Genomic DNA, 15,535 nt, shown 5'->3' on the forward strand with positions numbered 1-15,535 from the left:
AGGACCTGTGTTGACACAGGTTGTCCCGGAGCCATATTTATCTGTACTGCTGAGATAATGTGAAATGTGTTCTTTTCCAGCTAAATTAGCCATACGCCTGAATTTGGTAGATTGTTGGTGCCAGAGTTACAGTGCTCAAGATAATACAACCTTCCTTGCTGTCCCTATTGTCAGTTGTCAGGGAAAGTTACTAGAATCTACCATTAGGGACAGAGCGACTGAGCACTTGGAATAAGAGTTGATCAAAGAGAGCCAGCATGGTTTTTTTTAAATGGTTGGTCATCTCTGACTAACCTTGTTGAATTTTTTTGAAAAGGTAGAAAAGGGAAAATCTGTGGATAGGAGGAGCACAGGAACAGAAGTTGGCCATTGAGCCTTTTGAGCCTGCTCCGCTATTGTTAGCTCATGGCTGATCTACTTCTTAACTCAATTTTCCCACCTTTTCTCCATATCCCTAGATACCTTTACATAACAAAAAGAAACCAATTCAGTCTTGAAATGGCACCATTTGTCCCACAACATCTCCAGCCATATGTGAGATGGTGGGGAAGGAGAGCACAGAGAAAACGTTCCAAATTTCCATTAGCTTTTGTGTAAAAGGTGCTTGCTGAATTCAGTCCTGAATGGATGAGCTCTACTTTTAAAATTATGTCCTTTGTTCTTGATTTCCCTGACAGAGGAAATAGTTTCTCTGTATCCACCTCATCAAATCCCTGAACATTTTAAACATCTAAATCAGATCAGCACTCAATCTGATATGTAAGGGAATACAAGTGAAATTCATAGCTCAAGGACCTACAAGGAAGCAGTCCTGTTTTGCACAGCTGCTGACCATGCTCATGGTCCCAGATAGCATCAAAGGCATGTGAAGTTACAAATCAAAAACAGGCTGCATTTATATTGCATCTTATTACACCTCTTAACAGTGTTGGTTCAGTTGGAGGGCTCTTGCCTGTGTGTCAGAGATTTGTGAGTTCATAAACCACTCTAGCCTTGAGCATAAAGTCAGTGCTGCATTGTCAGAGATGCTATCTTTTAGTTGAAGACATTAAACCAAGGCCCAATCTGCCCTCAGTAGTGGACATAAAAGACCCCGTGACACTATTATGAAGAAGAGCAGGGACGTTCCCCCTGGTGTCCTAGTCAATATTTATCCCTGAACAAACATTACCAAAAGACAGATTGTCAAGTCATTATCATGTAGCTGTTCATAGGAACTTATTGTGTGCAAAATGGCTGCTGCATTTCTTACATAAAACATTATGAAATGTTGTCATTGTCTAGTTAGCTATAAAACACAGAATATCCAGAGGCCACGAAAGATGCTATGTAAATGCAGGCCTTAATCTCAAAATCTCAGTGAATTAGTTTGAACAATGTTCAATAGGTCTTTATCTGGATAGTACATCAGCAGCAGAAGTAATGGATGGCTGTCCATGACTATCCCTTAGCAGGAAGGCATTTATTCCCCCTTCCTTGTCGCTCCCCCGATTTCATCCCCATCCTTGTCCAAATTCCACACCTCCTTTCTGCCCTGCCGCCTTCCACCTTTCCTAACCATTCCCCATTTTACAATGAAACATTGAAACCTTCAATTTATATATTTCAATTCACTGCAGGATGAGCAGAATATTGTATACTTTGAAAATAACCATGAAGTACATGATGGATGGTCGGGAAGCTACGCACAGAATTTCATCGTTATTGAGAACTGTACAGAGCTCTTTAAAGCACAGGTAACTCAGAGTAGTGTGAATCTTGCAGTGCAAGGTGTAAGCACTGTAGTGTGTTTATCTGGTGGGCTCTGTATTGTGCGTGAGGAGGGTGAGATTTTATAGTTTGTATGAGTGGAGGACGCAGCTCTAGTTTGTGAGCCTGGAGGGGGCAGTTTGTAGTTTGAGAGCACAGGGGGGCGATTTTGTAGTTTGTACGTGCGGAGTGTCTTGCGACTCTGCAGTTTGCACACATGGAGGAGATTGCAACATTGTAGTTTGCAAGCATGAAGAGAGTTATGACGATGCAGTTTGCACACCCGGGGGTTGCGGCGCTGCAGAGTGTGCACGCGGAGGGAATTGCAGTGCTGCAGGGTGCGCACGCAGAGGGAATTGCAGTGCTGCAGGGTGGGCACGCGGAGGGAATTGCAGGGTGGGCACGCGGAGGGAATTGCAGGGTGGGCACGCGGAGGGAATTGCAGGGTGGGCACGCGGAGGGAATTGCAGGGTGGGCACGCGGAGGGAATTGCAGGGTGGGCACGCGGAGGGAATTGCAGGGTGGGCACGCGGAGGGAATTGCAGGGTGGGCACGCGGAGGGAATTGCAGGGTGGGCACGCGGAGGGAATTGCAGGGTGGGCACGCGGAGGGAATTGCAGGGTGGGCACGCGGAGGGAATTGCAGGGTGGGCACGCGGAGGGAATTGCAGGGTGGGCACGCGGAGGGAATTGCAGGGTGGGCACGCGGAGGGAATTGCAGGGTGGGCACGCGGAGGGAATTGCAGGGTGGGCACGCGGAGGGAATTGCAGGGTGGGCACGCGGAGGGAATTGCAGGGTGGGCACGCGGAGGGAATTGCAGGGTGCGCACGCGGAGGGAATTGCAGTGCTGCAGGGTGCGCACGCGGAGGGAATTGCAGTGCTGCAGGGTGCGCACGCGGAGGGAATTGCAGTGCTGCAGGGTGCACACGTGGATGGGGTTTGCGGCAATTTTACAATTTTACAAGAAGAATAGAAAATAAGATTATTTAAATGGAGAGATTGCAGAATGCTGCAGTACAGAAGGATCTGGGTAACCCTGAACACAAATCATAAAATCTTACCATGCAGGTATAGCAGGTAATTAGGAAGGCAAATGGAATAAAAGCAAATTACTGCAGATACTGGAACTCTAAATTAAAAACAGAAGCTGTTGTACCATTCAGTGAGATCCTGCCTGATCCGTGACCAAACTCCAAAAACCTACCTTTGCTGCATATCCTTTAATAAGTTTGGTTAATAATATATCAAGCTCAGATTGAAGATTTACAATTGATAGTGTTTCCGGTGGAGAGTTCCAAACTTCCACCACCCTTTGTGTGTGGCAGTACATTCGGCCCGTCAAGTCTGCTCCGCCACTCACTAAGATCATGGCTGATCTGTTTGTGTTTTGAATTCCACGTTCCCACCTACCCTGAATAATCTTTGATCCTTGTTAGGCAAGGGAATCAATTGACCTCTACGTTAAAAATATTCAATGACCACACCCCCCCCCCCCCCCGCCTCCACTGCCTTCTGAGTCAGAGCATTCCAAAGTGTCTCAATCCTCCAAGAGAAAAAATATTCTCCTCATCTTTGTCCTAAAAGGGCAATCCCTAATTTTAAAACAGTGCCCCCTAGTCCTGGACTCACCCACAAGAGGAAACATCCTTTCCACATCCACCTTGTCAGGACTGTTCAAGATCTTATATATTTTAACCAAGGTGCCCCACACTCCTCTAAACTCCAGTGGAAACAAGCCCTGTATGTCCAACCTTTCCTCATAAGCCAACCCGCTCATTCCAGATATCAATCTAATAAACCTCCTCTGAACCATGCCCAATGCATTGCATCCTTCCTCTTCCCGAGGTCCCCAGCATCACAGATGCCAGTCTTCAGCCAATTCGATTCACTCCACGTGATAGCAAGAAACGGCTGAAGGCACTGGATACTGGAAAGACAATGGGCCTGATAACATTCCGTCAATAGTACTGAAGACTTGTGCTCCACAATTTGCCAAGCTGTTCCAGTACAGCTACAACACTGGAATCTACCTAGCTATGTGGAAAATTGCCCAGGTATGTCCTGTAAACAAAAAGCAGGACAAATCCAACCCAGCCAATTACTGCCCCATCAGCCTACTCTCGATCATCAGTAAAATAATGGAAGGGGTCATCAACAGTGCTATCAAGTGGCACTTGGTTAGCAATAACCTGCTCACTGACACCCAATTTGGGTTCCGCCAGGGCCACTCAGCTCCTGACCTCGTTACAACCTTGGTGCAAACATGGACAAAGGAGCTGAACTCCCAAGGTGAGGTGAGAATGACTGCCCTTGACATCAAGGCAGCATTTGCCCTAGCAAAACTGGAGTCAATGGGAATCAGGGAAAACTCTCCACTGGTTGGAGTCATACCTAACACAAAGGAAGATGGTTGTGGTTGTTGGAGGTCAGTCATCTCAGCTCCAGGACATCACTGCAGGAGTTCCTCAGGGTAGTGCCCTTGGCCCAAGCATCTTCAGCTGCTTCATCAATGATCTTCCTTCCATCATAAAGTCAAAAGTGGGGATGTTCGTTGATAATTGCACAATGTTCAGTGACATTCGCGATGACTCAGACACTGAAGCAGTCCATGTCCAAATGCAGCAAGACCTGGACAATAACCAGGCTTGAGCTGACAAGTGGCAGGTAACATGTGCGCCACACAAGTGTCAAGCAATGACCATCTCCAACAAGAGAGAATCCAACCATCGCCCCTTGATGTTCAATGTCATTACCATCACTGAATCCCCCACTACCAACATCCTGGGGGTTACCATTGACCAGAAACTGAACTGGACTAGCCATATAAATACTGTGGCTACAAGAGCAGGTCAGAGGCTAGGAATCGTGCGACGAATAACTCGCCTCCTGACTCCCCTGTCACCATCTACAAGGCAGAAGTCAGGCATGTGATGGAATACTCCCCACTTGCCTGGATGAATGCAGCTCCTACAACACTGAGGAAGCTGGACACCGTCCAGGACAAAGCAGACCGCTTGATTGGCACCGCATCCACAACATTCACTCCCTCCACCACCAACGCACAGTAGCAGCAGTGTGTACTATCTACAAGATGCACTGCAGGAATTCACAAAGGCTTCTTAGACAGCACCTTCCTAACCCACCACTACCACCTAGAAGGACAAGGACAGCAGATAGATGGGAACACCACCACCTGGAAGTTCCCCTGCAAGTCACTCACCATCCTGACTTGGAAATATATTGCTGTTCCTTCACTGTTGCTGGGTCAAAATCCTGGAACTCCCTTCCTAACAGCACTGTGGCTGTATCTGCAACATATGGACTGCAGCAGTTCAAGAAGGCAGCTCACCACCACCTTCTCAAGGGCAACTAGGAATGGGCAATAAATGCTGGCCCAGCCAGCGAAGCCTGCGCCCCGTGAATGAATTTAAAAAAAGAGACCAATGCTGTACACAGTATTCGAGATGTGATCTCACCAATGCCCTGTATAACTGAAGCACACTTTTATGATCAATTCCTCTCATACTAAAGGCTAGTATTCCTTTAGCTGTCTTAATTGCTTGCTGTAACTGTATACTAACTTTTTGTGACTCATACACTAAAACACCTAGATCCCTTTGCACCTCGGAATTCTGTGGTCGTTTCCATTTAAGTCATACTTTGCTTTTTTATTCTTCCTGCCAAAGTGAACAACTTCACATTTTCCCACATTATACTCAATCTGCCAGATTTTTTCCCACTCACTCAACCTGTCTGCAACCTCCTTATGTCCTCTTCACAACATATTTTCTTTTTTATCTTTGTATCATCTGCAAACTTAGCTATCATACCTTTGCTCCCCTAATGTAGATGCCCCTACATCATGAGCTTTTATTTTCCATAATAACCTTTGATGTGGCACCTTATCAAATGCCTTCTGGAAATCCAAGTACAGCACCTCTACTGGCTCCCCTCTATCTACAGCACATGTTAATTCAAAGATCTCCAATAAATTGGTTAAACATAATTAGCCTTTCACAAAACCATGTTGATTCTTCCTGAAGATCTTGAGTTTTTCCAAGTGTTCAGCTATAACCTCCTCAATGATTTTTCTAACACCTTCCCCAGGATAGAAGTCAAGCTGAAACAAAAACAGAATTACCTGGAAAAACTCAGCAGGTCTGGCAGCATCGGCAGAGAAGAAAAGAGTTGACGTTTCAAGTCCTCATGACCCTTCGACAGAACGGGGTCATGAGGACTCGAAACGTCAACTCTTTTCTTCTCCGCCGATGCTGCCAGACCTGAGTTTTTCCAGGTAATTCTGTTTTTGTTTTGGATTTCCAGCATCCGCAGTTTTTTTGGGGTTTTTTTGTTTTTTTTGTTTTTATAGAAGTCAAGCTAACTGACCTATTGTTTCCTGTTAAATAAAAGCAAAATACTGAAGATGCTGGAAATCTGAAATAAAGACAGAAAATGCTGGAAAAACTCAGCAGGCCTGACAGTTTCTGTGGAGAGAGAAAAAGAGTTAACACTTTTGAGTCTGTATGGCCAGTTTTTCTAGCATTTTCTGTTTTTATTATAGTTTCCTGTTTTCTGCCTCCCTCCCTTGAATAAAGGAGTTATATTTGCTACTTTCCACAATCTAGGGAATTTTGGAAAGTTAACACCAAAGCATCTACTACCTCATGACACATCTTTTAAGACCCTAGGATGAAGTCCATCAGGACCCTGAGATTTGTCAGCCCACAGCTCCATCAGTTTGCTCAGTACCGCTTCCTAGTGATTGTAATTTCACCAGGTTCCCCTCTCCCTTTTACCTCCTGATTTACAGCTATTACTGGAATATTTTTTGTGTCCTTGATAGTGAAGACTGAAACAAAATATTCATTTTATCCACCATTTCCTTATTATGTACTATTGACTCCCCATTCTTACTCTCTGGAGGACTGACACTCACTTTACATTTTTCCTTTTTAAATACCTGTAGAAAATCTTGCTATCCATTTTTATATTTCTAGCTAGTTTCCTTTCATAGTCTAATTTCTTTCTCCTGACTAATCTTTCAGTCATTCTCTGCTGTTCTTTATATTCTAACCAATCATCTGAAATGCCACTCATCTTTGCGCAGTTAAATGCATTTTCCTTAAGTTTGATGCTTTCCTTAACTATTTTAGTCAATTACAGATGGTGAGCCCTCCCCTTACAATTTTTGTTTATTGTGGGAATATGCTTATTCTGAGTATTTTGAAATATCCCCTTAAATGTCTGCCATTGCTTCTCTATTCATCTATCCTCTGGCTTAGTATCCCAGTTCACTTCAGCTAACTCAGCTTTCATGCCCACATAGTTGCCCTTATTAAAGTTTAAAATACTAGTCTTAGATCCACTCTTCTCCCTTTCAAACTGAATATAAAATTCAATCATTGTTGTCACTGCTACCTAGGGGTGCCTTTTACTCTGAGGTCATTAGTTAATGCTGTCACATTACACGATACCAAGTCGAATATAACCTGCTCTCTGGTTGGTTCCAGAACGTGCTACTCTAAGAAACTATCTCGAAAGCATTCTAAGAACTCCTCATCCAGGCTACAACTGCCAATCTGATTTTTCCAGTTTATATGTAGGTTAAAATCACCGATGATTATTGCTGCCCCTTTATTACAAGCACCCAGTATTTCTTCCTGTATACTTTGTTCTACATTGTGGTTACTGTTAGGGGGCCTGTTGACCACCCCCACTAGTGATGACTTTCCCTATTCCTCATCTCTACCCTATCCGATTCTACTTGATCTTGCTTGATCTCCTGAACCAAGGTCATCTCTAACTATAGCACCAATGCCATCCTTGATTAACAGTGCTACCTGTCCACCTTTAGAAAGCTTCCTATTCTTCTTGAATGTCATATACCACTCAATATTCTGGGCCCAATCCTTTTCATTCTGCAGCCATGTCTCCATAATGGCTATCAGATCATATTTATTTACTTCATTGTGCGCTATCATTTACTTTGTTATGAATACTACGCATGTTCAGATACAGAGCATTTAGTTTTGTCTTTTTGTTATTGTTGTAACATCTAGCCTTGACTGTTGGTGTATTCTTAGGTTTTTTTCTCTCTGTCCCTTCCTGCCATTCTCTGACCCTCATTTCCCATATTGCTATTTTGCTCTGTTGCCTTGACTCTACCCCTTGATTTGCTACATCTACCCAAGCTTGATCCCTCACCACTATTTGTTTAGTTCAAAGCCCTCTCTACTTTCCTAGTTATGTGGCTTGCTAGAACACTGGTCTCAGCATGGTTCAGGTGTAGATCGTCCCAACAGCCCCTACTTTCCCCAGTACTGATGCCAGTGCCCCACGAACTAGAACCCTCTTCTCCCACAACAGGCTTTGAGCTATGCATTCTTCTCTCAAATCTTATTTTCCCTATACCAATTTGCACGTAGCTCAGGTAACAATCAAGAGGTTATTACATTTGGGATTCTGCTTAATTTGGTACCTAGCTCCTCATACTGACTATTCAAAAACTCTTTCCTTGTCCTGCCTATGTCATTGGTACCTACATGGACCTCCTCTCCAGCCCTGAGCAGATGTCCCGAACCCTGGCACCAGGTAGGCAACACAGCCTTCTGGTCTCTCGCTCTTTGCTGCAGAGAACGATGTCAATCCCCCTCCCTATGCTGTCTGCTGTTACTACCACTACATTCCTGTTTGCTCCCCATGCTTGAACAGCTTCCTATACCATGGTCAGCCTGCTCATCTGCCTTGCTTTTGTCCACACAGGTTGTGAGCACCACAAACCTGTTTGACAGTTATGAGTCTGAGGCTCCTCCATGACTGTCTGCTCAGTCCCTTTACCTGCCTCACTCTCAGTCACATGCTCTTGTCCCTCACTGCTGACCAAAACAGATTCTAAGAGATGTGTCTGAATTCAGAACAAAGTGCCCCGGTATTTATCGCCCTCCCTTATGTTGCACATTGTCTGCAGTTCAACTTCCAAATCAATAATCCTGGTCTGGAATTCCTCTAGCTGCTTACACTTTCTGCAAACATGTTTGTCGTGGATTGCCTTGGCATCCAAAAGCTCCCACGTTCCACAGCTGCAACATGTCCTGTCCTGTTATTGTTACTTATGTTATTTAGGCAACTTAATTACCTTCTTAATTTACTTAGAATAATTCCTATATATGCCATATCTCTTTTTCCCCCATGCACCAAATTCCCACCTGAACCTAATTCGCTACCCATTTGGTCTCTGTCTCACCCAAGCATAGTCTCCTGTCTCCGCGTGCGCCTTTTCCTGTTCAGTGTTTCCTAACATCACTTTTTCAAGGTCTGACTCTAATTTTCAGACTACATCCCCTAGCCCTACACTCCCTAACAGCAGAAAAGTTTATCTGGCCCATGTGTCTCCTTAATATCTTGGAAACCTTGGTCAAATCACCCCTTAATTTCTAAATCACAGGCAATACAACCCCAGTTTATGTAACCTCTCCTTGTAGCCTGACTCTTGGAATCCAGGAATCATTCTGCCAAATCTACACTGCACTCCTTCCAAGACCATTATATCCTTCCTAAGGTGTGGTGCCCAGATCTGTTCTCAGTGCTCCAAGTGTCGTCTTACCAGAGCTTTATATAACAGCATAACTTCTAGCCCCTTGCAGCCTCTTTTCAAGGTGGTAATGTCATTTTTCTTTTTCAGTTCTCCCATTCATCTTTAATCCATGTGAAGAAATTGGAGCCCCTGAAAGAGGTGAGTGCATCTTGAGGTTAGTGTTCTTCTTATTTATTCGTTCATAGAAATGTGGGCATCACTGGCTAGGCCAGCATTTATTGTCCATCCTAATTGCCTTTGAGCAGGTGGTGGTACTCTGCCTTCTTGAACAGCTGCAGTCCATGTGGTATAGGTACACCCACAATGCTGTTGGGAAAGGAGGATGTTGACCCAGTAACAGCAAAGGAATAGTGTTATAGTTCCAAGTCTGGATGGTATGTGGCTTGGAGGGGAACTTGCAGATGGTGGTGTTACCATGCATTTGCAGCTGTTATCCTTCTAGGTGGAAGAAGTCGCGGATTTGGAAGGCGCTGTTGAAGGAGCCTTTGAGTTGCTGCAGTGCATCTTGTACATGATACATACTGCTGCCACTGTGCATTGTTATTGGAGGGAGTGAATGTTGGAAATGGTGAATGGAGTCCCAGTCAAGCGGGTTGCTTTGTCCTGGATGGTGTCGAGCTTCTTGAGTATTATTGGAGTTGCACTCATCTAGGCTAGTGGACAGTATTCCATCACACTCCTGACTTGTGCCTTGTAGATAGTGGACAGGCTTTTGGGAGTCAGGAGGAGCTACTCTCCACAGAATTCCCAGCCTCTGACTTGCTCTTGTAGCCACAGTATTTATATGGCTTTCCCAGTTCAGTTTCTGGTCACTGGTAACCCCCAGGATGTTGATAGTGTGGGATTCAGCGATGGTAATGCCATTGAATGGCTAGATTCTGTCTTGTTGGAGAAGGTCATTCCCTGGCACTTGTGTGACACGAATGTTACTTGTCATTTATCAGCCCAAGCTTGAATATTGTCCAGGTCTTGCTGCACATGAGCTTGGACTGCTTTTTATCTTATAAACTCATTTAATTTAGCAGCTAGTAAACTTCACAGTTTCAGATGTACCTAGTGGCTCCATACTGAGGCTGTAAGTAATGTTCAGCTGTGATTTGTAGTGTATTCTACACTTTGTAGTAACAAATCAATGTTGTGAGTAATGTGGTTTAAAAAAGATTGAGTATTGCTCTGACGTCCTCATTTTAGGTTTATGTTTGTGTGTCCACAACTAATGCACAGGTCAGAAATTATGTGAATTTAGCACTACATTAGTGAAGGCCGGTAGCTGTATAAGGCGGAAGTGTTGGGAACCAACATTTGCACAATACAAAATCAGCTTCCATTTCTTTACAGTTTGGCTCTAGGCCTTTTGGAGCCAGTGCAAGCCATCTATCTTCCATTCTTCCAACTGCCCCCAATCTCTAACCTCTACCCCCTCTAACAAAAAGTTGACTTGGCTTCAGCCCTGCACTTTTTACCCTTGCTGGTTGTCTGCACTTGAAATTTGTCCTTCAGCTGGGTCTGTAATGTTTGTTTTAAACATTGCTTTAACACTTAAGGAACTAAGGTACAAAGCCACTTGTGAAATATAATTTGTGGAAACATTGCTGTAAAGATTTTTTTTAGAACAGTTACACTTCAAAGTAAAAACAGAAAATGCTGGAAATACTCAGCAGCTCAAACTGCATGTGTGCGGAGAGAAACAGAGTTAACATTTCAGGTCAATGACCTGTCATCAGAACAGCAGTTAAAACAGCCCAAGTATTTTACTACCTCAGTTTTAGCTGCCACAATCTGTCTAAAGCTCAGCCACCATATCCTTCCCCAGACTAAACCCCACTAGCCTGTCTCCCTTGTCCTTACCCCTTTCCCAAATGCATTGAATTTAAAATCCTCATTCTCATTCAAATTACCGGATTATCCTGTCCCACAATAACCCTGCAACCTTCTGCAGCTTGTAACCTTCCACTGGTTTTTCTATTCCAGAAAGCCAGTTGGAGAAGGATAGAACTGGAGCCAATTCTTACACAATTTTATTTTTATTAACAGAATTACACATTGTAAGTATTACACCTCCTAACCCAACAACCACAGTCTTAGTTTGTGTCTATTTATTATAGCTCAAATGAATGCTGAGTTAATGCCCATCACCTGCATACAATTAAATGCAATTAATTTACAATTAAGTTCCCCTTCTTTCTCTTTAAATAAAAATGAAAGTTGTTACGCACAACACAAAATTTCAAAACAAATTTAATCAAAAACGACCATATTCTAGGCTTAACATTACATTGTTTTCCTCTAGAACCCCTAACAATTTCTTTGTATGTGCATTACTTTTTGTAAAATGATTAGGGAGTTGATTCCTTGCACCTACCAATTTAATTTTGGAGATTTCCTTTCCCTCCATTTGTTTCAAGCCAGCAAAGTCAATCCATAACTTTTGCTTGCTCTCACTTTTGGCAGAGTGCACGTTATCACACATTGAACAATTATTTCCATAACATTCATTGGGTATACTATTTTCAGTATGGATTTTCACTTAAAATGTTTTCCAAGCTGAAGGACAATATTTCCCATTTTCACCCATAAGGAATATAAAACCAGCTGCATTAAAATAGCAGTCAGGAAGATCAAAATGTTAAATATTACTAAAAATGATTAGTTTCTTTCTCTTTGTGTCACTTAAGCATGCATTTTCCAGATTTATTAATGTTTTAGTTTCCATTAAGACGTTCCCTACTTGAGGGTATATCATACTATTTTACGCCAACATAGCAAAACTCACATTTGTTCTAGCCTGTGTGCTGACCAGTTCAATTGACAGTCAGGTTTCACAATTGCTGTCTCTACTTTAGGCATAACATCATCTTTCTGTGATGACTAGCACAATTAACCGGGGTGGGAATAACATTGTCTGATTATGATTCTTAATTTAAAGTTATTCCTATGGGGGTGGTAGCATGGTGGTAATGTTATTGGACTAGTAATCCAGAGGTCCATAGACAGCAGTTCAAATCCCAACCTGGCAGCTGGAGGAATTTAAATTAATCTTTAATGATCCATTAAACTACTGGATTGTCATAAAATCTCATCTGGTTCGCTAATAGGAACATGAGTAGGCCATTCGGCCTGATGAGCCTGCTCCGCCATCCAGTTTGATCATGGCTGATCATGTACCTCAATGCCACTTTCCCACACTACCTCCATATTCCTTGATGTCATTAGTTTCCAGAAATCTATTGGTTTTTGTCTTGAACACGCTCAATGATTGAACTTCCACAGCCCTCTGGGATAGAGAATTCCAATGATTCACCACCCTCTGAGTGAAGAAATTCCTCCTTAACTTAGTCATAAATGGCCCCTTACCTCGAGTTCATGTTCCCTGGTTTCAGACACACCAACCAGGGGAAACATCTTATCTACATCTACCCTATCATACCCTGTTAGAATTTTGTAAGTTTCAGTGAGGTCACCCCTCATTCTTTGAAACTCTAAGGAATACAGACCCAGTCTCACTCTCTCCTCATAAGACAATCCTGCCATCCCAGGGCTTAATCTGGTGAATCTCCATGCGCCCCTTCTATGGCAAGTATATCCTTAGATAAGGGAACCAAAACTCTGTGCAATACTCCAGGTGAGGTCTCACCAAGGCTCTATACAACTGCAGCAAGACATCCTTACTCCTCTATTCAAATCCCCTTGAGATGAGGGCCAACATGCTATTTGCCTTCCTATTGCTTGCTGCACTGCATGCTAGCTTTTAATGACTCATGAACAAGGACCCTCAGGTCCCTTTAGACACCCGCACTTCCCAACCTCTCACCATTTAAGAAATACTCTTTTACAAAGTGAATAACTTCACACGACTTCACATTATATTCCATCTGCCATGTTCTAGCCCATTTACTTAGCCTGTCTAAGTCCTCTTAAAGCCTCCCTACATCCTCTTCACAACTTACATCCCCATCCAGTTTGGTGTCATCAGCAAATTTGAAAATATAGCTATTGGTTCCCAAATAAAAATCATTTATATAGATTGAGAGCAGCTGTGGATCTAGAACGGATCCTTGCGGTACCCCACTAGTAACAGCCTGCCATCCTGAGAATGATCCATTTATTCCTACTCTGCTTTCTGTCTGATAATCAATTCTCAATCGATACTAGTATTTTCCTCCAATCCCATGCTTTCTAATTTTACTTACTAACCTGTGTGGAACCTTATCAGAGGCCTTCTGAAAATCCAAATACGCCACATCCACTGGTTCTCCTTCATCCATGCTACAAGTATCATCCTCAAAGAACTTCAACAGATTTGTCAAACATGATTTCTCTTTCATAAATCCATGTTGACTTTCCAATTTTACCATTTCTTTCTAAACGTCCAGTTCTCACATCCTTAATAATAGATTCTAACATTTTCCCTACTACTGAAGTCAAATTAACAGGTCTGTAGTTCTCCATTCTCCCTCTTCCTCCCTCCTTAAATAGTGGGGTTACATTTGCTACTTTCCAGTCCACAGGAGCCTTTCCAGAATCTGAAGAGTTTTGAAAGAGAGCCACCAATGCATCCACTGTCTCTCTAGCCACCTCCTTCAACACTCTGGGATGAAGCTCATCTGGTCCAGAGGATTTATCAACCTTCAACCAGTTAACTTTTCAAGTACTTCCTCTTTACTGATTCTAATCTCTTTTAGTTCCTCAGTTTCACAAGTCCCTTGGTTGCCTAGTATTTCTGGGAGATTTTCTGTATCTTCTTCCAGGAAGAAAGGCACAAAGTAACTGTTTAATTTCTGCATCATTTCCCTGTTCTCCACAATATATTCTCCTGCGCCCACCTGTAATGTGCCCATATTTGTCCTAGCTAATCCTTTCCTTTTCACATACCTAAAAAAACATTTTCAGTCCACCTTTGTTATTCGCTAGTTTGCATTCATATTCTCATTTCATTTTCTTAATCAATTTCTTGGTCTCCTTTGCCCCCAGTCCTCAGGCTTACCACTTTTCTTAGAAGTCATTTCCTTTAACGTAATTCAATCTTTAACTTCTTTTGTTAACCACGGTTGATTTACCTTTCCCTTTGGGTGTTTGTGCCTTAAAGGAATGTATATCCGTTGTCAACTGTGTAGTCACAGGCAATGGCTAGTATATCTTTAAATACTAGCCATTGCCTATCTAAGGTCAAATCTTTGTGTATTTTCCCAATCCATAGTCAATTTGCTCCTCATACCTTCATAATTTCCTTTCTTCAGATTTAAGACATTGATTTTAAAATGAACTATATTGCATTCAAACTTAATTTAAAAGTTTATCATATTATGGTCACTTTCCCAAGGGCTCCTTTGCAGCAAGGTTATTAATTAACCTTTTCTTATTACACAACACTAAATCCAAAATAGCCCAATCCCTAGTTGGCTCCTCAATGTACTGCTCCAGAAACCCATTTTATACATACTCCAGGAATTCCTCCTCCAGAGCATCAGTGCTGATTTGGTCAACCCAGTCTGTGTAAATTGACGTCGCCCATTATTTATGTAGCACCCATGTTACATTCATCTCTAATTTCCTGATTTATACCGTGCCCCAACATTACCATTTCAGTTTGGTGGCCTATAAGTAACTCCACCAATGTTTGCTCCCCTTGCTATTTCTTAACTCCACATAAATTGGTTCTACATCCTGATCCTTTGATCTAAGATCCTCTCTTACCAACATACTTATCTCTTATTAAAAGTGCCTCCTTTTCCTTTTTGCCTATCCCTCCTAAATGCCAAATATCCTTGGATAGTTAATTCCCAATCTTGGTCTCCCTGTAGCCACATCTCTGTAATGGCAATTAAATCATACCCATTCACCCCAATTTGTGCATTCAAATCAATTTTTTTGCGAATTCTATGTGCATTCAGAGTACCTTTAATTCTGTTTTTATTTTTACATTTTTCTCTATTCTGATCCTATTTGATGCGTGCTTCATCTGTCTTCTATTTTTGCTTTCTAATTTTCTACTTCCTTTCACCAGTTTTGCTTCCCTTGAATCTGAACTCCCTCTCAGGTTTCCATCCCCCTGCCAATCTAATTTAAACCCTCCCCAACAGCACTAGCAAATCTTTCTGCGAGGATGTTATTTCCCATCCTGCTAAGGTGCAGCGCACCCATCTTGTACAGGTCCCATCTGCCCCAGAACCGGTCCTAATGCCTCAGAAATCT

General features: G+C 42.7%; 1 protein-coding gene across 5 annotated transcripts in view; it reads left to right on the forward strand.

Annotated features, from left to right (window-relative positions):
* Positions 1–15,535, forward strand: part of LOC121292583 (transmembrane protein 87A-like) — a 92,786-nt gene that overhangs the window by 21,107 nt on the left and 56,144 nt on the right. For all 5 annotated transcript variants that reach the window (XR_005946293.1, XM_041214736.1, XM_041214737.1 and 2 more), the window contains 2 exons: positions 1,620–1,736; positions 9,431–9,481. Coding sequence is in view for 4 of the 5 variants with exons in the window: in XM_041214736.1 (XP_041070670.1) it covers positions 1,620–1,736; positions 9,431–9,481 (168 nt within the window). In the remaining variant the exon portion in view is untranslated. The remainder of the gene's footprint in view (positions 1–1,619; positions 1,737–9,430; positions 9,482–15,535) is intronic.

Source organism: Carcharodon carcharias, chromosome 20, assembly GCF_017639515.1.
Source record: "Carcharodon carcharias isolate sCarCar2 chromosome 20, sCarCar2.pri, whole genome shotgun sequence".
Taxonomy (NCBI): Eukaryota; Metazoa; Chordata; class Chondrichthyes; order Lamniformes; family Lamnidae; genus Carcharodon; species Carcharodon carcharias.